General features: G+C 42.6%; 1 protein-coding gene across 18 annotated transcripts in view; it reads right to left on the bottom strand.

Annotated features, from left to right (window-relative positions):
* The window catches only part of foxp1b (forkhead box P1b), a 148,498-nt gene that overhangs the window by 9,497 nt on the left and 111,172 nt on the right, over positions 1 to 27,829 (bottom strand). For 15 of the 18 annotated variants that reach the window (XR_005691739.1, XM_040002994.1, XM_040002997.1 and 12 more), the window contains 10 exons: positions 26,524 to 26,661; positions 26,149 to 26,256; positions 22,581 to 22,731; positions 16,524 to 16,716; positions 11,396 to 11,503; positions 6,996 to 7,083; positions 5,638 to 5,721; positions 1,426 to 1,630; positions 1,182 to 1,258; positions 457 to 558 (listed from right to left, as the gene is read on the bottom strand). Coding sequence is in view for 17 of the 18 variants with exons in the window: in XM_040002994.1 (XP_039858928.1) it covers positions 457 to 558; positions 1,182 to 1,258; positions 1,426 to 1,630; positions 5,638 to 5,721; positions 6,996 to 7,083; positions 11,396 to 11,503; positions 16,524 to 16,716; positions 22,581 to 22,731; positions 26,149 to 26,256; positions 26,524 to 26,661 (1,254 nt within the window). In the remaining variant the exon portion in view is untranslated. The remainder of the gene's footprint in view (positions 1 to 456; positions 559 to 1,181; positions 1,259 to 1,425; positions 1,631 to 5,637; positions 5,722 to 6,995; positions 7,084 to 11,395; positions 11,504 to 16,523; positions 16,717 to 22,580; positions 22,732 to 26,148; positions 26,257 to 26,523; positions 26,662 to 27,829) is intronic. The other 3 variants (XM_040003007.1, XM_040003008.1, XM_040003006.1) reach the window with 3 other exon arrangements.

The following is a 27,829-nucleotide window of genomic DNA, read 5'->3' as shown; positions in this document are numbered from 1 at the left end:
TCTCCAGTCATTACTGTTCTGTTGTTTTGTGTGTGTCTGTGTGAACGTGTGCTTGCGGCCTGGTGGAAAACAGAGTGTTCCCTTCTGAAGTGAGTGTGAGGGGCTCAGCCAGGAGTCATTGGCAGAGCACTGCTATGTTAAACTAATGCCACCCACCATCAGAATATCCACACACATTACAGGGTGACTGTTTTGAAAAATTTTTTTTTAATTTTTTTACACAAATGCATATATTCCTCCCCTGGCCTGCTCTGTCTGGTTCACATGTTTGTTTAAAGGGTGGTTCATTTGAATTGAATAAGTAGGCTATTGTTATGTATTTGGATTAAGTTTTGTTTTTACATTTTATTATGCACGACTATCATTTAAGTCCACCTAACATCTACACAATGACTCTTTATTCTCCCGTGTTGGTTTAAAGACATTAGGAGGAATTAAAGAAAGAAAAAAAATTACCTTCCACGTTGCTGCGTTGCGCCTAAAATATGCAAACATTCGTGTGAACCAGTTGTAGATTTCGTTTAGTGTTAGCTGCTTTTCTGGAGATTCGAGGATTGCCTGGATGACAGAAACAAACATTTTCAGCTTTGCTCCCTTCACAAAACATTTAATAATTCACAAAAGGCATGCAGGTTTGTGTGCGTTCTCCTGAAGAAACCCCCATAAAAAAAACAAACGAGAACCCGTCTATGTAAAGTGTTCCTAGAAGTGTAATGCACTTTTTATTCGAAACGGCAGATTTGAATATATTTTCTTTTGCGGGTGTAAATGAAGGGCAAGTGAAAACATTTCTCAGGCAGATTACAGGGCAGCAATTATGGACCGCTCAGATTAATTCCTGAGATCCCAGATTACTGCAGTCGAGCGATAATTGACTGGCCATCTTAAAACAGGTTCATCCCCACTGTTGTGTGAAATGAATTTGGTAATAATTACAGTCACTGAAATGCTTAATCAAACATTTTTGTCATGTGCGGCTGTGTTTTGAATCCTGAATGCATTCTTGCAGTCATTTCGAGATGATTTATCTATTCTTCTGTCTAAATTGTGTTCACATGTAGCAAAACATGAACATTTTTTTCTTAACTGCTGAGTGTGTAGACAAAAGTTTCAGCCGGACGGAGGAGTTGAAAGTTTTTATTCACTAAATCACAAAGAAGAAATCAGTGAGAGTTCCTTACCTGTCTTATTAGTGAGGCGTACGTGAATGGTGGTCTTACGTCTGTATTCATGTAAAACTCTTTGTTCTGACTGATATCTGTACACAGGGAGCAAACACAAGTGCAATTGTCAACATTCGTGTCCTATCAGCCGTCGATAACACAAGTTACAGCCTAACGTAACAAAGCAAACACGTCAGTTATTTAGCAGAACAGATGACAGCTTCATGTATATATAGTACTATGTGTGAGCATTCTGCAGTACCTGGAGAGATGGGCATGTTGTACTTTTCTGAATATCGCCGTCGCATAGGGCCCATGCTGTGGAGGTTTGTGGCTGTGATGACAGAATGGGTCTGGGAGAGGGGTGTAAGCGGTGCTGTTGGTGTGGTGGGGGTCTGGGGAAGGCTCAGAGGAGGAGAGGCCTCTGGGGCCGACTTGGACAACGTGACGTTGGACACTAGGTTGAGCTAGAAGAACAGACAGACAGACAGAGCTCAGTTAGTCTCCTAATTACCCCCGTGTCTTAGCCGCCTCATTGACTATGCATACCTCCTCTTTAATTGTAATTGGGCCCTGAGATGATCCATGAACGGTTGCTAAATGTTTGGAAAACAACCCTGGAGCCCCGCTCCTGCACCGCCCCCACTCTTCAAACCTCTCCTCCCTCCCTCTCTTGCTGCCATGTAAGGCCTTCTCCCAGCTCTCTGTTTCATCGCCTTTGTTGGAGCTTTTGTCCCATTTGGACAAACACCCCCCTCCACTTCATCTACCCGCTGAGGGTCTCCAGCATGGTAACCCATGAGTTTTGAGTTGTGGAGGGAAGAAGGGCAGCCTGTACAGCTCTGAAAAATGACAGTGTGATTCTCACCTACTGCTGAGCAGCCCCGCTAATAAGGCAGCCAGAGGAAGAAGCCAATCTGGGCTAATTATAAGCTGAAATTGTATTGTGAAGACTCTAATTAGGAGCTGCTTATGGAGGTGATCTGATGATTAACTACTGTATCTGACTGACCTCCATTATGAGGGCCATGATGGCCAATGGTAAAGACGGACACATGGTATTTCACACATAGCCTTCTGTAGAGAATACTTGGTTTCATCACTGAGGTCTGTGTCTGTGGATGGGATGTGTGGGTTAGGGCGAAGGAGGTATTTAAGTAATAATGGCTACAAGGTAAACTAATTACAGCGAGTGCTCCAAAGGTATAGCATAGCTTCCAGCAGCTGTGGCAGCTCCGAACCAACTGCCAAACCTCCATACTGGAGCAGCAGTCAAGTGGAAAATTCTAGCCTGACCCCCTGCTCCAGCTATTAATTGGCAGGAAAACTAATGACACATATACATATTCCTGCAAAATTGTTCTAATTGCTAATTTGCCGAAGGAGGCCACTTTCCAAATTAAACATGACTTCAGACTGTGAGAAGAAGAAAAATGAAGAAAGAAAATGGAGAAAGAGAGCTAAAGAGCTGGAGAAAGGACAGTGGGGCTGGAAATATCTCATCTGTGACATCACATGTTGATTACGAGGGATCAAATGTGTGATTTCTGCTCGTAATGTTGACAAGGTGATGATGGTTTCTAACATCTGACTCTATGCAAACGCGTAAATTCTGTTCAGCTGCCCAATTACCAATCACATTTTTAACTCTCTATCCCCAGAACTCGGCACTGTTCCTTTGATTTCATTTTAAATTACAACTTGTTTTACACACACACACACACACCCCTCTCATTATTAAGTTGCAAACTGCTCCAAACAAAACCAGTGACATTTGTGTAGTGCAAATCTCCTATTTTAACAGACTTGTGCCCACATCCTCACAATGTGTATTTATGTTTGCAAGGCTGAACTCTGCCTTTTTGGCAGAGTCTGCCCAAATAATTTGGATTTCTGGATGGATGCATGAATGTGGACTACATCCTCACCAACAGAAGCTGAAGACGTGTTATTCTAAATCATGAACAAAATAAATTACACTTGGGTTTGCGTGTTTCTGACACAATGCTATCAATAGAACGGGGCTGCGGTGTTGACTTCTCTTCCTGTGGATTAGCAGGCTTTGTTTCATGTTTCATCCATATTCCCTGGCCATAAACACAGAGAGGCTTCAACAATAGGCCAGACAGGCTGGTAATAGCCTTGCCTTTGTTTGCCTCACCATTTGGGCTCACTCCAGTGCCTAGACAAAATGAGACTTCAGACTGAAATTAATTAAATGGTAATTGGTGATCTAATTATACTGGCTTTGACTCGGCAAGCTGCTAAAGAAAATAAACAAAAAGTCCCTCCTTAATTATGTATGGCGTAAAAGGTCAGATTTCTGACAAGAATGCTTAGTGACACCGTGTGCAGACACCCACCCACACATGCAGAGGCAAATACAAACACACACACAGGCAGACACACGCATTGCTAATGTGGCACATTTTGTTTTGATCTTACCCCCACCCTCGTCCACCTCACAAGAATAAAATGAATCCCATTCATTTGTCGCTGCGAATGCACAGCATCAGTTTGTTTGTCTTTAATTATAACTAAATGTAAACCAGCGAGTTAATCTGAGCTACTTTGCTGTGACAGTAGGCTACTTACACATGCCATTTTTATATTCAACAGTCCAGAGCAGCAGAAAAGCAAAACTAGCAATTACTGGAAGCAGATACCTTTGTTTCTTCAGAGAAGCTCTGCTTCCACTCAGCTCTAAGAATGCTTTCATTCTGCGTCTTCTCTGTGGATGCATCTGATGCTGCAATCTACACTTAAAACCTCGGTGGAACCTTTGGCCCTGACCTGTGTAAGTCCGCCACTTGCCCAGCTAAAGTCACGTATATTTATCCAAGCTTTTCACAGCAGCTCACAGCGGGCAAAGTGGCATTGGAGCTGGGAGTCTATTTATTTGAATAAAAACCCAGCTCGCCCCCTCGAGAGTGTTAACGCTGAGCTCTGACACAGCCATTCTGCTGGGCCCCGGGGAGAGAGGAGAGGTAGCAAACTCGAGATGCTATCTGCAGACCCTACCACTTTTCATATACAAATGTCCCCATGTCAGAGGCCTCGTTTTCCACTCTAATCTACACAATCAGAGCGCGTGACACAGGCGCAGCTTTACAGACAGCTTATTTTCATTCAACATCTCTGCGCGCTTTATGTTGACGGGCTGCGCTTTGTAGAGCGCACACGCTGCCTCTGGATGTCAATAGCTACCTCGCTGACTGTAAATAAATGATCCAAGCTGTGAGGCTGCCGAGGGACGGCACTCCTGCATGTATATTGTGCATCTGTGTGCTCGTGTGTGCATGATTTCACACTCACGCCCTGCAGTAAAATGATCTTTGCTCATTGGGCTCTCTGAATTAACTGTCATACAGACTGAAATATGTTGCTGAGCCCCCCTCTTAAGCATGACAAAATAGAGACACTTAAATGCCATATGTTAAGCCTTTGCCCCTATAGGATAGGGATTAAGCACAAGGCTTTACGGCATAAAACACATTGAGAGTGATACAGAAGGTAAAATGTTGGGAATGTGCCAAGGAGATAAAAATAATGATCTGCAATTGCATTTACTCACATTTTCATTTTTCCCCCTTACAAATTTTTTAATAAATGGAATGAAATCATTTCTGTTGTATCTTTTTCATAGAAATATAAATATTTTAAAATTAGCTTTAAGTCAAATAAAATTAAACAGGGTCAAATGTGGAAGTAACTTTCAAGGTCTTTTAAAATAAAATTAAAGTTGAATCTAAAGCTTCCTGATAAATAAGAGATGCTAGTGATTTGATTCTTTTTGATCTCATGGACAGATTAGAGATTAGTAATTGCTATCATTATTTTAAGGCTAATTTATGTGAATACAGTCAGGGAAGAATTAGTTATGAGGTTAAAATAAAAGTTGCTACTAACACATTTACTTTGAGGTGACATCAGCTAGCTTCCAGTATTTATTGAAAATCAATAAATTATTATTATTTTCATCTTTTTGTTTATCTTTATATTTGTTCATGCTATCTTATTCTTGTTTTTTCTTCAAACACACATTGGCGTGACTCTATGATTCTCATAACATTTATATCCTCTGTCAAAAAAACACTAATTTTGCTGTTAAAGCACTAAGAATACATGCCACATCACATTCAGTTGATTAAATATAATATGTATTTTTTTTTTTTCTATTTTTCTCTGCTTTCTCATCTTCTCTCTGTACCCAAGCAGCCACTTGTTCTTTGAAGCTGAGAAAAGGGGCCATTACAGAGTGTGCATCCAGTTCATCACAGACACCAAATTGAATCCTGGATGTCAGCAGATGTGCTCCAAACTATATTTACTGCCTGCCTCAAGAGAACAGCTGTTTTTATTTAGCAGATAAATAAGATGGAGGAAAGGATTAATGAATACATGTGTGCCAATTAAGACAAACAAAAGGATAGCGGGGGACAAGAGAGATATGTATGACGGGGTTGCTGCTCACCGGCTGTGGGGTGGCTTTGGGCTCTGTGGACTTGACATGAAGGTGCGTCATCATAGCCTGCAGACGCTCTTTGTCTTTTGCTAGCTGTAATGAGAAGAAAGGAGAGCGGTGAAGTTTTAATGAACATACACAATAAAAATCTATATTTGCCCATGTTTTAATTATATACATCCCTGTATAGTGAAGGCATCTTTTAGAGCGTGAACACCCTTATTCTTCTTCAGACCATTATTTAATTATTTATTTTTTTGTTTTTTGTTTTTGGAAGCTGTCAACAAGCCTGCACATCATACAGTCTAACTACACTCTCCAAGTCAAGGTTAAAATACACTGCGAATCATCGCCAATAACAAGCTCAGGGCCTTTCTACCTGTCTGAAACTCTGCACTGTCTTAGCTGCCAGCCTAAATTATGGTGACAGGCTGCATGCAGAGGAAGTCTGTGTCTGATAAACCTTCACTCGATCTCTGGATAATACACCAGCTGAGCGGAAATAACAGGACACTGGCATGGTGCAATGTCTGAGCAACTAACATCGCACTGTTGATTGTTGAAGTTAGCCTTTTGTAAACCACAACTGTTTGTCATTAGTCATTTTGGTGGTATTATATTTGACTAATACGTGACCCAAAACTGCAAACAGCATGAATATCTTTGTATTTGCTACAGCAGAAAAACTTGTACAAAACATAGTTATTTTTTTCCTGAAACACTAATAAATATCTTTATTATACATTAGTTCAGTGGTCACCATTTAGTCAAACACTGTTACACACACACACACAGACACACACACACACACGGCTCATTGGACACTCCAAGCCCCCTCAATACAATGACTGTAAACTGCGTCTTTTTCCCTGAGCACAGTCTTAATGCGCATGCATATTTTTTAAAGAACATTAAAGCCCGTTCATGAGGGACACGGTATTAAAGATACTGATTACTGTATCAACAGTTTTCTGCACTGAGCTTCAATAACCTTTCTGTTCCACTCAACACTGAGCGCCTATCCACATTATGCTATGTTTTATTGTTGGTGCCAAACAGTTAAAAGTCATAAATAACTTTAAAACCCAGTAAAATTCAAAATGTAATTATCTTCTCTACTTAGCCCGGGGCCCTCCATATATCTTTTCCTGGCTGTCATGCATACATAACACATTTTTAATGACTGGTTAGTAGCAAATGTACAAAATTATTTAATCTGCTGCACCACCACCACCACCCCCATCCCTCTATGAGTGACCCCATGGCTGATATCAGTCAGACAGGGAGGCGTTTGGACAGACACTGAGGAAGTGTCAGCAGAAGAAGACACATAAATATTTGGTTCAAAACATTCAGTGGGACAATACCTGCAGCTCCAGCTGTTGTACGACCTGCATTTGCACCCGACACTGGGCTGTGCTCCTGTCATCCAGGGCGTGCTCATTGTTAAGATGTCTGCAAAACAGAAAGAACAAAAAATGAAAACACAGACACCAGAAAGAAGGTAATGTCAGATTCACAGTCCTGCAGTGCGTGGTTTAATACTGCAATCTGATCACTGGGCAAAGCACAATGTATATAGACCATGTGATAACATTAAAAAAAAATTACTCATAAAACTAACTGCGTACTGTAATGATTCCACCTGCAGAACAAAAAGAAATAGTTCTTTTAACATAGAAGAATGACTCTCAATATTTCATGACAGTCATGTCTCCTCTAACTACAGCTTACAGATAAGAGGGATGATTGAAGAATTTCAGGTTGGATTCCTTTGCTAAATTATGCACCAGTGCCCTAATGCCATTTCTTCTCACTGCAGCTTTCCCTTGCCTGGATGATTTTGTCCTTTTTGGTGTTTTGACTGTTAATTATACCATTAAAATTAAGAGAATTCAAAAAAAGAAAGAAGAAGAAAAAAACAGAGCCAGACCAAATGCAGAGGACAGGACAAGGAGATGGGATCTGTCACAAAGTTGAATTATGGATATAATTATGCGTGATTATTTTATACAGGGGAAGATGTTCTCTTTTCCTGTACGTTTATAACTAATCTAAATAAGTAGCTCGCCGGGTAGCAGACAGGGTTTTTTCCGTGATTTATATAAAATGGTGGAGATAAGGTTCATGAGTGAAGGAAATATGATTGGAGGAATTTTATCAGCTGCCGCATGAATTACTGTTTGAAAATGCTTATGCAGGGGCATTTCATTAATCATTTAATCATAATCCAAGCAGGATGTTTGAACTGATTTCACAAATACCCTTTCATTTCACTACTTCATTATGCTCGCTAATGGATCCAATATATTATATATATCATAAATTATATCACATTTTCAGTGACCATGTAGGTCACTGTCACCAGGCGTGTCTGCGTGTGCACAAAGTGGCGCCGGCAGATGGGAGAAAGGTGCGCCTGCCTTTTCATATGTACTTTTTCTGTCATTTACTGCAAATCAAAAATAGCCAGAATCAACCTGTGACGGCACAGCACGGTACGACAGCCCGGTAAATTGCAGTGATGCCCCTGCTTCGTGTATAGACAACACATTTGTGCATAAAACAGCACATTTACACTCACAAAACAGACATGTAAAAGGAAGGTAAAATTGATAGGGCCCTGCTTCTGTTCTGCTGTGGTGTTTTCAACCTTGAGGTGAATGATTGATATCTTCCCAGGCAACCCAGGCTCCTTCCACCACACTCACATCTTCCTATTGTGTTCTGATAATTTATTTTTGAAGAATGACTCCGATATATACATTTAGCACTTGAAGTTAATTATTGTGGCAAAAAAAAAGAAAAAGAAATTAAAAAGCCATATTTTTAAAAAAGGGTGGGCAATAACACCCCTTTTTCACAATTCAGGCCTCTCTGGGCTTTCCATTTGTTTGAGTCAAATAAATGCCAATTTAATTAAGTACGTCAGAAAATGAAACTGGTAAACATTTCAGGACATCTTACTAAATTTCAAAGGAGAAAATAATAGGTAAAGACGTTTCAACTCCAATTTAACTGGCACAGGCTGAATTTTCAATGAAGGCTGGCCTACGTGAGCAGCTTTGGAATTTCTGTGTTCATAGGAGACATGTGCCCTGCTTCTTTTCATCCTTTGTTACATTCCACTTTATTTCTTCTAATGACATGGAGAGTCACAGTGCATAATTAATAGGAAATGAAATATTCAAATGGCCCTAATGCAGCCTTGAGAGGAGTGTCTGGACACGGGAGCAGGGGATACGGGGGAATTGACATCGAGAGAGACTATGAACGTTGGCATGTGTCACTTTCTGGACTTCAAATGAAGCCGCTTTTAAAAAGCTCTCTGGCAGGATGACAGAGACTAATGTAAATTGCCACAATAAAACAAGTTAAATGGATATTCCCACAGTCGGTTTTATATATCAGTTAGTTTGCCTGATTTTATTTTTTATTTATTTATTTTTCGGTTACAGTTTCTAATTATATAGACTGGAGCCGCAGCTGAGGAAGGTTTATCTTCTCCACCGCTGGGTGGGATTTAATTTTCAAGCACACATCTGTACAGTAACAATTACATTTAAAAAGCTTAGGTTTTTTGATTTTTAAAAAAATAATAGCTTTACTACTTTTTATTTAGAGAAGGTATTTTACTCTATATTATATGTTTCATATGTTTGCAGAGCCCCCGCGACCCTGAAAAGGAGAAGCGGAAGCGAATGGATGGATGGATGGATGTTTGCAGAGCTGCAAGGCCACATAACTTATAAAGCAGTCACTACATCGTGGCGACGTGCAAGAGATTTTGAGGTCTGAGCAGACAGACAGTGCAGCACTAGAGGGCACTGGAGTGTTTCGCTGGCTCTGACCTCTGACTGGACACTGAAAAGAAGGGTCCTGACCCTTGTAAAAACATCAGGCTCTGCTTAAACCCCAACCCCACCCTTCTGCGTGCTGATCTCGAAAACAGGAACAGGGATTTGGGTGTTTTGTATTTATCGAGATAGTGCGTGTAGGTATGTAATGTTTTCTTTAAAAGATAAAATAAATACACAGAGTTTAAAACAACATTTCAGTCCCGTGTTAGTTGTTACTGTTGGCATGTGGAGCTGAAATCTGGTGGACGTTAGAGTCCTCCTCACCTTTCTTTCTCTCTGGTGCACAGTACACTGTGTTCTGCTGACTGCACACTCGCAGACAGACACACATCTCTCCTCACATATATTTTCAACCTACAGAGATGACCCCCTCTTCTCTAATGCCCGAAGTATTCTTTGTTTTTATTTTTGATTCCTCTCGGAGGCCTGCAGTATCAGTTGCTGGGTTTCATGTGGAAGTGCTTAAGGGTTTGAGAGTTAACACCTTGGTGAGCCGCTCACACTCTTGCCTGCTGTTAAACAAAGGCAGCTTTGTGGAGACTCTCCCCAAATGTTTTTTTAACGTGTTCCAAGCAGTTTGAGCAGGCAACTAAAGTAAACAAGATGTTGCCATGATAAAAACACTTGTAAAAACATAGCTGAGTGCACTTAGAGACTTTTTAAGGCAGAGCTCTACCGGGCACACTGAATTTAATTCTCCTCTGTTCTATAAACAAAGGGTGAGGCAATGTCAGAATACAATAAATAGTGATGGATTTAAGCGGGCACTCCCAAAGCTGAAATATGCAAGTGCATGTGTGAAAGTGTGTGAAAGTGTGTGTGTAATACTTGGTTTAATAATTGCCTGTCCCAGGATGTTTTTCTAAATTGAACTAAAACTACATAACTGCCTCTTTTTAGACACACAGAAACTGTAACATACAATGTGGCGCGATGAGCCTTTCAAACGCACGCTAGCTCAAAGCGGATTCACGTAAACAATCAAAAGAGGATTCAAAATGTTGACAAAGAGAGTCAAAACTTTCAGCAGCCTGCGAGGCGGTCTTACGCAGCACCTTTCTCTCCTGCATCTCTCGGGAAAGTGTGTGTTCGCTGAGTGCTTGTTTTAGGATAATGGAATTGTGTCATATCTTGTTTAAAGTGCGACTAATCCGGGGTGACAGTGAGCCATTGATCTGCTGCCACAATGCAGATGTTTTCATCCCCTCTGTAACCATGGCACTGTTATGTGTTGGATTACCTAGAGCGCACTGCACACAGCGTTGATTAGTAAACCAGGGGTCTGACTCAAATCGGGCATCGGGGAGCAAAACAATTCCCGTGTCAGGCTGGACAGAGTCAAACCTGTCATAGAGCGCACATTAGAAAAATGCTAAACACTTAGCTGGGGCTCTTTAATTACTCTACACATGGTTAAATTTAACACGGAGGTGAGACTTGGGCTTTGTTGAACTAAACAACAATGTAAACCAAAAAGCCACAGAAGTAAAACAGGAGGCAGGAGAGAAAACAAACAGACTCCTAGGAGAAGGACAGAAAAAGCTGAGCAAGGCAGTCTAAGACATATACACCAATTCTCCTGTCCGGTGACAAGGGCAAACATGCAGAGCGCCCAAAGTGTGAGCTGCCACAGATAAACATCCTCCCGTTGTTTGTTTGGGAAAAATGGCCCCTGTCACCATGGGAACTGTGCTTATCACAGGAATTAGAGGCCCATGCCGTTCCCAGAAGGAGACCCCACGGTACCCTTGTCAAGAGAGGCCCAACCCAGACTCGAGAATAACAACCAGCTGCACCTGCAGTGCTTTTGAGTCGCTGGGGGTCAGGAAAAGAAAAGTGTAATCGACCCAACAAGAGGACAAACAAACTGTGATAGAAAAGCACCTCCGACTATGACTTTTACTTACTTGAGGAATGACTGGAAATCATCAAACACTGCCTCGCAACCGGGCCACTTGCAAACGCCATGGCCGTACAGAGGGTGACTGTGGGGGGAAGGCTCTTCTAGCGTGGATCTGGGAAAGAGATTCAGAGAAAACGTTTTTAGTAAAGACAGTCCTGCAGTCACGTAACTTAACGACAGGCCAAAGAACCCGTTTTCTCCATTTCAGACGAAGTCTGGTTACTGCTTTCTTGTTTGTACTGTATCTTGTTTCTGCATGAAAACGTTGACTTCTACTTAATCTGTGACCCTTGGGCTTTGTGGAATCACTGTACCTGTGTGATCTGGCTTGCTCTGCTCTTAAAGGAAGGAACTCTTGTTGTGAAATCACAATCAAATCAGTGTGTATTTATTCAGTTTCACAGAGCCATGCTGTGGTTCACTTTGATCTAGACTGCTAGGGGGCTCCCTGAGTTGCTGTTTTTCCTGTGCCGCCTGCTGCATCATGTCACAGAGCCCACCTGGAGGAGCCTGTACCATGATATTAAAACCCCTACTTTCACACCATGCACGTATTGTAAACAACCCCGCCTGGTATCAATTTATCTACTGACCAATCTGTGTCACCAGGGGCTGACAAGCACGCATCTATGGGGAGCGTATGGCATGGTACAATCAGTCTAAATAGCAGGAACATCCCTGAAAAACAAACTCTGAAACATCTTCCATATGGTGAGAGGCACGGAAGCACAGCTAACCACAGTCAGCGCTAAGAGAAAGCGGTCTGTATGGAGGCAGTGTCTGCTAAGAGAGCAAGACAGGCAGCCATATGGACACAGGCACTATACAAGACACACAACTTTCAGCTACAAGAGCCTGGGGGACTGGCCTATATCGCTACCACCTGTGCTTCTGGCGGCTCATGAGCACAATGCTGCTGCTTCTCCTCCTCTAGTGTGAGCCTCGCTCTCTAAGACAACAAGATGGATCAGGAGAGTCACTGCACTAGACTCTGTTGTGCTGTCACACGGGAGTAACTCCATTCACGTACACAATTTCCATCAGAGATAATAATGTCTAACTCTTCAACTTTACAGGGTTCTTTTAGGGACAGGAATGGAAAAATAAATGCACTGACATTAATAATGTTTTGCATTTCTTGGCAACGATCGATCAGCTCTGATTTCAAAATGTACATAAAACGAACGAGTGAAAAGAAATCAAAGCGCGGCGTGCCAATTTTGCAGGATTAAAAAAAATCTGATGTTTGGATTAAAATCTCATTTGTATCAATGTTAGTAAAACTGTACCTCGAGTAGGAAATTTTAAAGGTCGTCGCAGGTTTCCTTGTGTTATAATTACTTGCTTAAGAGTTCACATTGTTCATAACATGTGATAATTGCATTGCAATTAGGGAGCAGTCAAGCATTCATGAATGTGGTTAGCAGCTTTTTTTCCTCCTCCCTCTTTCAAAAGTCTGAATTTTTTTATTCAATTATGAATTATGCATTCACATTAAGACCTCTGTTTTGATACAGCTAATAAATAGATGACGGAAGACCTATTATAATGAGTTTTTAACAAGGAAATGTGCGGACTGGTGAAGGTAACACTGGCTTTTAATTTAAAGGGATCCTTTTTTAATTCTTTGCAGGAGGCTTGTTGGTTAATTCTGTATTAACAAGATATTGAAATGTGGAGTGCACTGGGAATCAGTGAGCACAAAGCGCTATGAGGGGCTGGCGGCAGAAGAGCCCTTTTAAACGGTGGATGGCTAAACACTAGTAAATGACAGAATTTACACCAAATGAGCTACATTAGTGTAATAGGAGAAGAGTGCAGTATTCATGGGGTTTTCTCCCATTTGAGAACATGTTCAGAGGAGGGGGGGAAAAATGCAGCTTCCCATGTTGCGTTAAATTTGACTTGCACCCACGACAGGTTTGTCAGGATGTTATTATTGTCAGCCAGCCGGGGGGGAAGAACACTCTAATGATCTCTTAAGAGCGATGAGGAAAACCATGTCATCAGCTTCTTTAGAGGAGAAGGAACATTAAAGTGCCTACAGACCCGGCCAGACAGTGCGTTAACCTTCCAGGTGTTGCACTCTGTTTATGTGTAGACAGACAGGCACAAGTGCACACAAAGGTGGTTTTGACAGCTGCTAGCCAGTTGTTTTCCAGCTCACTTATTTTGATGAGATGCTTTGGGCCATAAACAAGCGGAGATCCACGGTTGAGATTCTGTCCTGGTGGACTCAATATCTCAGCAAACGTGGGAAGATTGATATCCACCATGCTAGATGGCAGCGTCTGAAGCCAATCACTACATTCATCCTCGGCACTAGCGCCGACTTTAGCCTATCGCCTTGTGTCCATCCCCGATTCACACCCGCTACCCTCCTCCCCTCTTTTCACTTTCCAGGATCCTTTCCTTCTGTCTTCTCGGTGCCACTGCATGCTTTAACCTAAATGATTTAATTATCAGTTTCTTCTGGTGTAAGACAAATGAAAGGCAAGAGAGAGATGGGAGTGCTGTGCCAAATCTGATTATTTATCTCCTTAACAGATTGCTGTGTTACAGTCCCAGAGCTGTGGTTACTGATGGTTGTTGGGAAGTAAAGTGGGCCAAGTGCTTTGTGAGGATGCTCCCAACCCCCTCCCACTTTATAAAGCTGATGCAGCAATGTGTTGGGAATTTGTGTCAGATACAGATCATGCACATTTGATTTGAATAAGCAAATCATTGAATAAAGATGACCTGACTCACAGGGGTATATCTCTATCTGTGCATAACAGTTCGTGGGCTGGGAAACAACACGGGCTGACAGATTGAGTGACTCAGGATCTGGTCATATCAGGGATGTTATTCAGACAAACAAAAATCCCAGCCTGCCTTGCCAGAGTGTTCTTTCAAACAACTAAAAGCAGGAACACGTGCCTCATCTTCGGTGTGTCAAGCCAGCAGTGATTGAATTTCTCCTCCTTCCTTAAGACGGAAGTGCAAAGCCGGTGAGTGATTCCTGTGGATGCACTTAAGGTTTTAGTTGCAGGCGTCGTTGTGCCTAGGCAGATTTTATATGACACATGAAACTAACTACATGGTACTTAGGGCCTGCTGTAAACCAATCTGAAGCCAGTCGGGAAAACAGGCCCATCAGCAGAGAGGCTTGTTTCTGTTGCATGACAAAAGGACTTGCAAAACCGCATCAATTAAAAGTTCATTAAGTTCAGCACTGGGAGGATGAGTGGATGCTCTCTATTTACGCCCGGGCCGGCCCAGCCCATTATCTTCAACCTGATTATTCAAATCCCTGGATTATAACACAGACGTTTTCTCAGAGCCTTGCTTAGAATAATCATACTTAATAATATTTCATTTTTCTTCCCATGGAGTCTGATTAGAATTGAGGCTGCATCATCAAAAGAGAGGCATAACGCTCTTGATAGTTGTGCGATTTAAAATTAACACAAGAAAGGATTATTGGTTGTGTGAATCTAAATTAGCATCATTCAGCATTTAATAAGGAATGTTTTGTGTTCGCTTGCTATCAGTCATCTTTTTTAGTAATTGTGCAGTTAAAACTCTGGGTAGGTAATCCACTTTCTCCAACAGATGGGGTGGATGAAAATCACCTGCCTGGTTTTCTGACAGATCTAAGATACGGTGAGAATATTCAGACCGAGGCTGCCTTCTTCACTTAAGCTTGTGTTAAACTGCTGCTGACAACTTCTTTAATCTCTGACAGTCAGCGCGAGGCAGAGGAGCTGCCAGCTCTTGCGTTATGTCTTCCCCGATGTTTCACGGAGCCCTCAGCTGAAGCTGGTTCTTGCCTTTTTCTGCCATCGACGCTCACCTTGTTTGCTCCACTTGCGACAATACGCGGTGGAGTGAGCAACGAGTCGATAGCCTCCCCTGTGATTTGTCTTTAACTACACAGAAACCAGACACTCAGCCAGACGCTGGATGGAGCACTGGAAGCCTGTGAATACTGTCAACTGCAGGAACAATTTATGCCCGCTTTTTTTCCCCTGCACCGCGGCAGGAGATAACTTTGAAAGACACTAAAGAGGATGAGTCTGTGCAGGTAGTATGCCATTAATCTATATAGAACCAAAAGCTCTACTTGAAAAGACATAACTGTTCTCTATCAGCACATCATGATATACTCCCTTGGTGTCACTCAGATCCTCTCTGTAACCCATCCTCCACATCCCTCCCCATAAGCAGCCCCTCTTCACCTCTGAAGACCTGCTTAGTTTACTGTGCTAAACATGTTTTCATCTGCATTGCTTTCATAATGACGCGTAGGTTTTGATCACTGAAACACAAGTCAGATGTTAGGCAGTGAGCTCATGGTGCCTGGAGGCTCCTCACTAGCAGTTCAAAGATCAGGCTTTGGTGCAAGAAAACAAGCAAATGTGTAAGATGCCAAATTAATTCCTTCCTTAAAGACACATACACACAGCTCAGAGAGCACATGCCTTTCAGGGATGATTTATGGTGGTTTGGAAAATATCACCCAGTGTTTGCTTCTCCTAACATATAACAGCTTGTTGTTTTTGTTTTGTTTATTTATTCTGTAACACAGTAAATAAACAAAACAAACAGACATTTATGATTCTTCAAGTTCCCTATTCACAAAGGAATGTTTTTACTTCCTGGTGATCAAAATGTTCTCAAGGAAGTGCAGCGGAAAATCATAATTCAGCTATTCTCCCTATACAACTTAGTAAAAACAATAAAAAAAAAACACGGTGATCCCCCCTGATAATTTTACCGAGATCTAATTTCAACTATACGCACATTTCTCCCTGATGTTTCTATGTAATCCCCAGGTGTACTCAGTGGCACAGAAAGGTAACTGTGCTGGTCTTCAGGAATACTTATAAACTATAAATTAAAACAGTAATCTGTTCAAGTCTAGAGGGATTTCTCCATCAACTCAATCCATGTGGAAAAAAAGGGTAATTTAAAGTGGCATATAAAGCAAAACGAGTTTTTCTTTAAAGCGAGATGATGTTTCCCGGGGTCACAGTTTTATAAAAACCTCTTCCCTGTAGCAGTATCGTGAGATCACACAAGCATTTCAAGTCACATGCAAATAAAAGAAAACAACAACAACCCGACAACACCCTGCAGATGAGACTTACCCTTCTCTCTTGTGACTCATGTACTGGCCGTTGGTGGAGGCATGCTGGTTGAGGAGTGGGTTCTTTGGCGGTGCCGGGGAGGACAGGTCGAGGCCCCGGTGGCCGTTGTTACTGCTGCTGTTGTTGTGCTCCTCCTTTACGTGAACGTTTGTCACCTCTTTCCACAGTTGTTGCAGCTCTGTCGGAATCATGCCTGAGACAAACAAATTGGATAATTAAATCAATTAACAGCTAATCCAACTCTCTTCTTCATCACTTAATTAAATCAAAGCGTCTGTAAACAAAGCCGAGTATTAATTAGAAAATATTCCACTACAGGGTAATGCACTGAGAGCTCCCTCGCTCCTCTCTTCTCTCCCTCCCATTTTCTGTGATCTGAAGCGTGTTTGTATACACAAATCCCTGGCATTCACGCAAATTTCATGCCCAGAGTAAATAATTAACATCCAGACAAGGCATGAAATCTGAATAATCACCATCATTTTCTCCCAACAACAGAGATGTGCAGAACACACACAACAAAAAGTTTACAATAGCGACGCTAGAAAACATCCCACCCCTGTTTCCTTGAGAAACAGGACCCTGGGGTAATATTCTCAAAAGCACATTAATGTGCAAAATACTTAAAGCTCTGCACCGCCTCCAATTGACACAGAAGACTTAAACCTCATTTAACAAGTCAAGCACACTGCAGCTCACACAGCTCTTTGAAAAAAAAAGGGGAAAAAAATCCCTTGAAGACAGAAGACATTTTTCTGCGTGCTGAAAACACATCTGCAGAGCGTGTGTGTTTTTTCAGCAAATGAGTGACAGCGATCCCGACACTCAGGGCCAGACTCGGGATGAAGAAGGATAATGCAGTGCTTGTGAACCCTACTTTCCGTGTCTCACAGCAGAGAGTCTTTGTTGGCACACAATACGTATGTGTCCATCTATGGTGTGTCTGAGAAGTCTGCTTTCACTTGACACAAATGAGGACAAAGCTGATATGTAAAATAAGATTAAACCTCATGGGCGAAAATCTGTGGCTACGACTGTTTTCAGTCAAAACACGGTGCGTGCGGGCAAGCCCGATTTTAATAGCGCTGAAAAATCTAATATCAAAATATATGTGCATTTGTAATGGGGATTCAAGTCTGTGCTTAAATAAGCCACATGTTTTAAGCATGGCGGAAGAAGCCCCTTGGATATGTGGTGAGTTTAACCACAGAGCAAATGGGCAAGACCACTCGTTTAACATTACAATTAATTAAATCCATTCTCAAAATGAGCACTGGCAAATGAAAGATGATTTGCACATGCTTATCTACTCGGGTTTATATTCTCCGGATCCCCCCCCCACTCCTCCCTGTTTCTCATCACCAGCTCTATAGATACCAGAAGTGCTCCTTTCAAGCACCAGATTGTAATACATTGTGTGCAAAATGCTTAGTCTTAATTTATTCCTGTTGTGGAAAATAACTGTGAGGTGAAGATCTCAATACGATCAGCAAAAATATTTTTAATTTGATAAGCTACTAAAGATTTTAATTATGCTGGTAATGGAGAACATTGGCCTAATGAGGCGGAGGACTCCAGAGAGACGCAGGGGCTAAGAACTGTGAAATGAGTCTGATAGGATTGCTGTAAATTCACACTAGATCGTTTGCATATCAAAGAGCAGGAAATGATTGCAGGACAAATCAATAACCTTTCCACGTTCCAAGGAGCGTCTTCCCTCATTCGGATATTTCAGCACACTCGCTCTATTCTGTCTGCCTGTATTCTCCCTTATTCTCCTCATTGCCTTGATGTGCCCTAATCGAAGTGCGCATTCATGACAGGCTAAACATGCTTTATTTTGCGCTCCATGTTATAGCATGCTAATCCGGCGCTTGTTGATTTCCAGTTTCATTATCAAAGGCTGCATTGTTGTTTTGGACTTTGGAGCAAAAGTTTGTTTTTCCTTCTTTCTTTTTTTCCTGTGATAGCTGGTTTAGAAGAGGAAGGTCACTGGTGATGTGAGTGTCCTGCGCTCTGACAGAGGGAACAATCATTTTCCCCCCACTTGGTGCCCGGTGACAGTGGGCGATGTATTTTTAGCCGATGTGCTTGACAGGGCAGCCCACACTGGCTCAATTACCCAGCAGTCCTGGTGACCCCAACACCACTGTTTACTCAGATGAAACCACAGCACATAGACCGGTCTGATGAGAGAGGTAACGGAGTGGGACCAACCTGTCTCTTTCTGGATCTAGTCTGCAGTTTTATTGCTCTCCGTTCGCCACTTCCCTCTCCTACCCCAACCTCTTCAAACTCTGCAACAGCTATGGCTCATGATTCCACATAAATGCCAATAAAATATCATTACACAAAAGTCTCCGTGGGTATTATATTTTGTGTTGGGACAAAAATGCATCGAGTTTCTCTCCATCTGATTACTGTGGGACACATAATGACATTGATCTGTAAGTCCTTCTTTCTTTGGTACCCAGTTTGTCCATCTTTTAAACGCCGGATTGGTTTATCTTTCCTGTTTCCATTTTTCAACACAAGTCTTCCACTCATTACGAGCGGGAAATACGGACAAGCACTTTAAAAAATGTATGTTGTTGGGACACTTGATTGATCACCGGCCTCCCAACTCAATTTTACCTCCGCAGGTAGCTCTGGCACCAAGACAGGCCTAGCTCTTCAACCTTTTCCTGTCCTTGTCCTCCTGCACCCAGGTGACCATGTTCAAGCAAGCAGAAAGTTGATTTAAGGTTCATAATGACATCAGTTGCAGGCCATCATCCCCCAAATAAAAAATGGCCCCTAGTGCTCCGAGCTCTTTAAACCGTGCTGCTACTTCTCACACAGTGCCGGTGCCATGGGGGGACAGTGACATCGCTATTAGTTTATTGTTCCGTCAGACTGGGACCTTTACTGCACCCCTGTTTATGTTGCCGTAATCACCGGCCTGCTGATATGCACCCCTTTGGCCTGAAATATGTCCTGTCCTAATGCTGCTGGAACTATTACCAGTAGCCCACTGCTGGATGTATCAATCACTGACAGGTCGGCTGCATTACCCGCCGCTGTCCCTGATGTGCTGCTGTTCTGTGAGCACTTCATGGCTCGCCACATTCTTTGCTTTCATATTACCGACAAATTTGTCTTGTCACTGTCCCACTGGCCTCTCTTAGACAGCTTAAATGATGTTGTGCAGCTAGAGGAACTCGCTCTCTCGCAGAGCAACCTCACAGGGTGAAGGTCCATTTTATTCGGGATGTACACAAACACCGGCCACCTTTGTGACACACACACACAGCCACATGTGCAAAAAACATGCAAACACCTTAGCAACGCGAGCCTGAGCAACCACTGACTCACTTATCAGGTCAAGAGGACAGGCTTTTTGTGAGGCAGGTGGGGGTGTTGGTTGGATCAAATTTATATTTATGAGAGTTATATCCTCCCCAAACACATTTTTGTAATTTATAACAGATAGCGCCTGGCCGCTTCCAAGACTTTGGACATTAATGTCAAAAGAATTTACGACAAGAGAAACAAATTACGCTCAAGATAATGTGAGAAACTGTTTTTCACTCAAAAGTGCTATCTACAAGTTTATACTTAATTAGTGCTATCAATTTTTTGAAAAGCTAATTCAGATGCATTCCTTCAGTCCAGAACAATGACTATAATCTGTCTCAGCCAACAATGTACTGTACCAGACAGAAGAGTGATATATGACTGAGGTTTAAACTGCACTGCAGTACCCAAAAGAACACTTTCTTTAATTATTCTGTTTCAGTGGCCTATTATTTGCTAACCTTTAGCGTTTTCATTCTCTCTGTACATGAAAAATGGAGACAGAGGACCGTCTGCTATAATAATGGGATTTTAAAATAATTATATCGATATCTTCATGTTTAAATGAAAGAAATAAAAATCATCAGTTAGAAAGTCACCGCAATTTACTGCCCCCAAGTTTGAATCCATAATCACTGGGACCCAAACAGAGAAGATCAACTCACTGCTTCCGATGCAGTGCTAGCTGAATATTGCAGATTAGATCTGAGTACCATAGGCCTGGCCCGCTGATGCGTGAAAGAGTTTAGTGATGTGGAAAACAGAAAGGTCATCAATAACTTCAAACAGTCAAGCAGAAAATGTGTAGAATAAGAAGACAAACTGGGGGCCTGGAGCACTAGCCTAAGTGTTGTAACAGCTGTCGCAGACACAGAGTTAACCACGAGGGCAAACTAACCAGGTTTGACTGGTTGCAACAAAAGTGAAACAGACCGCTAATTGTATGTGGGAAGATTCAGTTCCTTATTTCGATGTTTATGCGAACAATAGCCTAGTTAAATGTTCCCTTTAACTACGAGTGTAACTTATTTTAATCTGCCGTTCGGCATGAAAATATATTTGCACGGAGTTAAAAGTCAGATTTTCTCTTAGAACATAAATTCTGTCATTTTATATGGCGTCTGTGACACAGTGACACGCGACTGAAATCACTATTTCAGTACCACGTAGCCCCAACAAAGCATAAGCGAAAACTGAAAAGGTAGCATATGAAGGAGATAAACTTAGTGCCCCCGCTCTCTGATAAGATGAGATGCCTCAGAGGTATGTGATGATGACACAAAATAAACAGGATGTTCTGAGCCTGTTGTGAAATCTATCAAAAGTTCAGTGCCTAGCCATATCACTCACACAATGCTTTACTCAAGGGGTGTGTGAGTGTTTGCCAGACATCTGACACAGAGCAATTCAGCAAAGCGCAACACAGAACACAGCAGTGCTCCACGCCTGTGCCCACGGCGATCGTCTATGAGCGGATGAGTTATTCCATACCCAGTCCAAACAATAACAGCACTGTACAAACCATGTTTGTGTTTGCCTATTACCTAAGCACTCTCCCATCCCCTCCCATTTTTATCTTATTATTTCAAAACTGTTTGTCTTAGCTGTGAATGAATAGTCAATGTCATGTTCTAAAACCCTTATGATGGCGTCTTTGTCACAGGGGGACCGCTCCTTAACATAACATTAAGGAATAAATGAAGAAATAAACTTCCTGGCCAAACAGCAAGTATTGACTTCCTATCAGGTTACAGGCGCTTTTACAGTGACAAGTTCACTGGCGGTTTCTGAACAATAGATCCAGTCTTCCTCCAGGCTAAAGGAGACTGACACCAGAATGCCAATCACAGGAACAGGACAATGAGCTGAAGGACAAAGTGTGGATCTCTGCTTCTGAGCAGTGGGATGTGTTACTTGAGTTAGTTCAGTGTTCCAAACTGAAATCGTGCAGCAAACATGTTTTGGCGTAAAGGAGTTAGATCCCATTTAGTAAAGGGGAGAAGCGATCGCTGAAGATATACAGCGGACGTCGAGTCAGTATGTGGTTAGATACTTCTAGTGTTACATTCTTGGTCGAGCTCTACGACCATTCCGTGTGTTTGTGTTCAGCTGGTGTTGTTAAGTGTTTTTTAAAGAGTTTATTTGTGTAATTTTTCAAGTACAACACATAACTAAGCAGCTCAGACATGACAAGACCAAGCAAGTAGGTAAGAATATCAAATACAAAATAATAGGCATCGGTTTCATTCCCAACTCTCACTATCTAAGACAATAGAACGTTTCCTGTAACAATAACATAAACAAGGTTATAGTGAAACTGGTTGAGCAATACAAAAGGTGCAGAGACAGGATAGTCCTGTTTAGAGACCCTGAAGAAAGACGTGCAAGATCAAACTTAAACTCCAGACATATATCTTTGTTGTTGGAGTGACATAGCTGATCCACAGGAAGAAAATATCTATTTTTAGAGTGAAGCATTTATATTAATAGGACTATTTCGATATGGAAAAATCTACATTTTATTCCACCTAAACCTAGCCCCCAAATTAAAGGGTTTTAAAATATGTGATTAAAGTTTTTATAGTGATTCGAGTGTTCTTCAGTTGCTGTGCTTTACATACAGCCACATGATAGGTCATCATCACTGCTTCATTGTGGATAAAATGTTAAAGCTGGTGGACAGGAAGATTGCTGTGCTGCAGTCACATATGAGGTACTAACCCTGAGTGAGGGAGTGCAGTGGCAGGCCAGTCTGTCCAGGCTGGATGCTGAGCAGTCCTTGCCTCTGAAGGTTGAGCAGGTGCTGCTGCTGGACCTGCTGGACCTGCAGGAGCTGCTGCTGGAAAGCCAACTGCTGTGCTGACACCTGCTGCTGGAGGCACACAGAGACACAAAGAGGCACACCATCAGCAAACACATACAAACCGTATGTAAAAGCACAACAGCCAGTGCAAACACGTACATTTGAATTTCAGGTTCCTTTGCATACACCATTTAAAAAAACCATTTTAACATCAAGGTGACAGAGTTCGCAGTTAGGGTCGTAAAATGAAGCACTTTAGAACAACATGTTCATTCATAAAAAACAAGGTTAATGGATTTAACGCGTGCTACCACGAAGCCTAATTTTCCTTTTTTTATTTTTTGCCTTTAGTTTGGTTTTGTCAGAGCCCACTTAAGACAGGTACGCTATACATCTCTCTCTCTCTTAATTAACGAGGAGTCGCAAGGCAAATGACAAACAATGAAACAACATAGTTAATCATTCATAATAAGAGCCACAGGAATTTAATTACAGCCATTCATAATTCAGCAAACAACGTGTGACTAAATCAAAGTGCTTAATAACCACCCTAGCAACTCTCACAACTCTCCCAGGCATGGCGCTGAGCTCAGGGATTCAGTCTTCCCCCAACCAGCGCGGCAAGCTGCGTTCAATCGCATGCTGTGGACGGTCTATGTGATAGCTGTTTTGTTCGTCTTACTGTGTTAAGACCGCTTCGTGAAGAAACAGTTCACTTGATTTTAAAGTCAGGGAGATAAAAAAAAATCTGGCTCTGAAAAGTGAAACGTGAACTTTGATGGGATGAAAAAGTGAAATAAGGGCACAGAAGAAAATGGAAAGGAAAAAGACAAAGTCAGAATAATAAATAGAAGGAAATTTGCTAATATCCCCAATCCGCCATGAGTCAAAACAAATGAGAGATGGAATTTAGATAACAGGGACACAGAGGAGAGAGATGACTTTTAACCCGTTCATCAACCGACGTTCTTAATAATCCACAGTCAGCTCAACAAAGTGTTGTTGCTGATTAAACAGGACCTAGCTGTACACCTTCTGTATTTTCTAACAGTTAAGGACATAACAAACACGTCTGAGACCCAACAGGACACTAGGTCTGTTTATGAGTATACAAGACCAGTTTGTCAAGTGGGTGGAAGGAGAGGTAGGGGCACTAAAAGCAGCGCCGTGCCTGCCAAGCCGTGCACCGCACCCTTTTACCAAACACAGGATATACCACTTTGTTTACTTCTCACAATTGAGTGCATACAAAAAAGGTCTCAGTGCAATGCGGCAGTCAGGTCACTGGCTGGCGGCTCTGAAACCACTGAAACAGCCAGATAAAACGGGTCCCCTCCGCCCACCCCTGCCGGGCTTGTCAAAAGGGTCGAGCGGCCTTCCTTTCTCTTCCTCTACCTCCCTCCTGCCCTGCACCCAGCCTGCTGCTTCTGCACTGGCTGACTAAAAATAACGCTCTGGGCAGCGCTGGCCCATTACAGCGAGCGGTGTCGTCTCATTGGATCAATCAGAGGAAGAAGGCACTTTGTCAGTGGTAACGGAGGGTCATAATTGAAGAGTAACTACATTCAGTCTCAGGCTCATGTGTGATCTAACCCAAAATATGAGGGAAGAAAGTGAGACAGAGAAAAAAAGAGCGACGCGATAAAGATCACATTCAGGATGCAGGTGGCCTGTGATCCTCTCTGATGTGTTCTGTTTATGAACGATGGTTGGCTCTTTTTCTCCTTTCATCAGTGTGAGAGAAGTTTCTCTTGTCTTGAGTTTTTCTCTGTTCAGCAGCTCCTCCCTGACAGATAAAGATAATAGTGCTATGGGAGGGGGAGGGGGGTTTAGAAGGAACAATGTCTTTCATCAAAACGCTAAGTAAATAGGCTAAATAAATAGAGGGGTGGCTTTTGAGGGAAAAAAAAGGAAGAAAGAAAATGGAGTGCTGCAAATGAATTTAACTCTCTCCCCTTCATATTTTTCCTCTAGTCCCATCAGCTGACAGCGGCTCCTGTGCACTCTCAGCATGCAGACACATTAAAAACCCCCAGACCCAATAGACCAAATAAGAGGTTAACAAGAAGTGGCACGAGGGAGAGAAAAATACAGTCCCTGACAAATGATAAAGAGTGGCACTGGCAGCCCTTTATTGTCAAGCTTCAAATATAAAGTTAAAGATCTTTGAAAAACTAAATTTTGATGTCTTTAAAATAAAAGAGGCACAAAGCAACAACAGGGGGTTATTGTCTGGCAGCCACAGGGGATTCACTGCATAATTCTTATTCTGTCTTTTGATGGCTGCTAGAAATGCGACTGAAAGAGAGAGAGAGAGCGAGCGCGATGGGGAAGAGAAAGAAAACATCGGCAGAAGGGGAGAGCCTCTCGAGGCTGCATCCATTTCCTGTGATCATACATAATATGCTTCAAAAGTAGTTTTTTCTTTTATTCTCATGCTCCATTCAACTGATCAATTGCACCTCCTTGTCTGCCCCCCTCGCCTCCCCCTCTTTTTCTCCCTTGCTCCTCTAGTGTTTACATCAGATGCGACTTGGTGACAGGCCCTATCTGAGGCCGAGGAGCTCTGCTGTCATGTTGATTTATGGGAGCATCACGCCACAACTTGTCCAAACTGAAGCCCGCAGTTCATTAATTAGGGAGCTACGACTTTGAAGTTGGGTGCTTCGACAGCACGCGGACGTGTGCGGGAGTGAGCATGCGTGGATGAGCGTGGGTCCGCTTTTAACGCCGGGCTTAATTTTCTGTGTTTCCTTTACTCTCCAAACATTGGAACTCAACGGGGACAAGAGTGAAAATTCCCAGATCGTCTTTGAACTTCTTCTGACCGCACAATAATAATTTGCTTCGTCCACAGTGATGCCTGTATCCGCCTGTCATTAACACGCATTAAGCCGCTGCCTATGAGCAAGCCTCGGTGCACTACGGGGAGCGAAGGAGAGAAAGCAAGAAAGAAAAATGGTGAAAAAAAACTCAACATGGGCAACAAAGCTGGAAGCGCTCTCTGCACTGATATCTCACAATTACATGCCTTCTTTTCCTCTGCCATTTCCATGTTAATTACCGAGAAAAGCCTCTCAGATTTATATGCTCTGTGTTTCTGCCTTTCTCCCTTCTGCCTTTCATTATGTCCTACACAAGGCTCAGAGGAATGGTCATCTCTTTGTTGCTTAGGACACTTGTTTACTAGAAAAAAAACTACAACAATGGCCTGAGTCTTTTCTGTAACATATTATACATTTAATGTGGAGACAGGTCCAAAAAAAGAGACACTGGATTCTTAGCACAGTATAAGTCAGTTGTTACCATTTATCCAGCCAGTCTGACATGCTAATCAGAAGCATGAGTGCACTTGATTCTCCCCCCGTCTCTGCTTTAACCACAGGCTGAAAGCAGATGGAGTTGAGGGAGGGAGCACGCATGCCTTCCGTACTCTGTCTGGCCAATGTTTGGTAATGGCAGGCGGCTGGAGTGATGTCAGCTTACCTCTTTACTCTGCTTGCTGCCTGCATGTTGCTGCTGTTGCTGCTGCTGCTGGAGGAGCTGGAGGTGGAGTTGTTCCTGCTGCTTCTTGTAGAATTCTTGGAGTTGCTGCTGCAGAAGAGACGGGAGGGTGACATGTGAAGCAAAGTCTATCAGTCATGCAAACCTGGCAGTGGATTTTGTGAGAATTTTCAACACTTTGAGGGATGCTGTCTTTGAGGCTTAGAAAAGAAAGGAGAATAGCAGTTCAAAGTGAATTTATCTTTGTGAAACATGGTCTATACATAAGAAGATTTTCATTTCAAGCTGAGACATTCACCATCTGAAACTTGATGGCCCCGTCTGAAGAAGATTACTGGTAGCATGAATGTACGTTACCTGTTGTAACATGAGGGCCTGTTGCTGCTGGAGAAGAACCTGGAGCTGCTGAGGGCTCAGGACTTGTTGCTGAAGAATCTGCTGCATTTGCTGTGGAGTTATCACTTGAGGTGTCATCATAGCCACTGACACTGGAACCTGCACACACAACAAGCAGATAGCTGTTAATTAGTGCAGGAAGCAAAAAGCAATCCATCCTCAACACTGGCTCCTTCTTGTTTACTGTCACATGTGTGCTACAGCCTACAAGCAAGGTAGGGTAAAAAAAAATGTAGCTCAACAAAAAACAAAGACACACATTGGACAAACATAATAGACTACAAGAGGCTTTGATGCATTCTAGGAATTCATCTCAAGTGTCATCTTGAAGTGTTGCAATCTGCACATGACCTCCAGCAAACATCTAACACACACATTTCACCCCTCTAACCATTATGACACCACACCAGACTGAGACAGGCTAAAGGACACAAGAGAGCCAGGCGTGGGTCAACACGTCCACCCCGACTTCCATCCTTCCACCTTCCCCTCTCTCGCACATACCCCTCCACAAAACCCGATATGATCTGCATTTACAAACGGCGAAGCTCCAATAAGCATCGCCGTTTGCACGACGCGGCAAATGTGTCATACCTGAAGACGTGAAAGATTGCCTCCAAAAATGCTGTGGTTCGCTTGTCGCGCATGCACGACATGTCATGTGAGAACATTTCATTAGAGATGCTGTCAACAGCGATCTATTATTGTGAAGATATAGAGCGCCTGGAGGAGGAGCCATGGTGAAGAACACACGGGCCCCTAACTAACTCCCTGCAGAAAGGTGTGAGTGCATGACTCCTCAAAACAAGTGATTTGTTGTGACACCGAAAGAGCCCCCACAGTTGTCAGGGTGCCTTAATTGCTCCAGCGACATAGGGGACTTGGAGTGTGTCTGGATGCTGCCACTCACTGCTATGATGTGCAATACCATTTAAAAGCTCCTTTCCCTGACATTTGGATGACAAACAGCGATGGAGATATGCTTGTATACTGCGGCGTCTTTGCAGTTGTTAACATGTTGCGGCTGTGGCTCTTTTTGTGCACGAATACATTAGTATCTGTGTGTGCATAAGCGAGTATTAAAATGTACTCTTTCAGGCTGATGTCAGCAGCCGATAGAGCAGACATAACCGGTGACAGACTGTCTTCACCAAGGTTACCCAAATTGTGTGGTCACCTTAAAGCTAATGACACCCCTCTGAATTTTTCATGCTTTTCTGAATGCAATTTAGCTGTTTAAAATCTCGTCCGGTAACGAAGGGGCTTT

This window comes from Simochromis diagramma, unplaced genomic scaffold (genome assembly GCF_900408965.1).
Source record: "Simochromis diagramma unplaced genomic scaffold, fSimDia1.1 OVJJ01000646.1, whole genome shotgun sequence".
Classification (NCBI taxonomy): domain Eukaryota; kingdom Metazoa; phylum Chordata; class Actinopteri; order Cichliformes; family Cichlidae; genus Simochromis; species Simochromis diagramma.
Note: the sequence above shows the minus strand (reverse complement) of the source record. Positions and strands in the feature narration are given on the sequence as shown.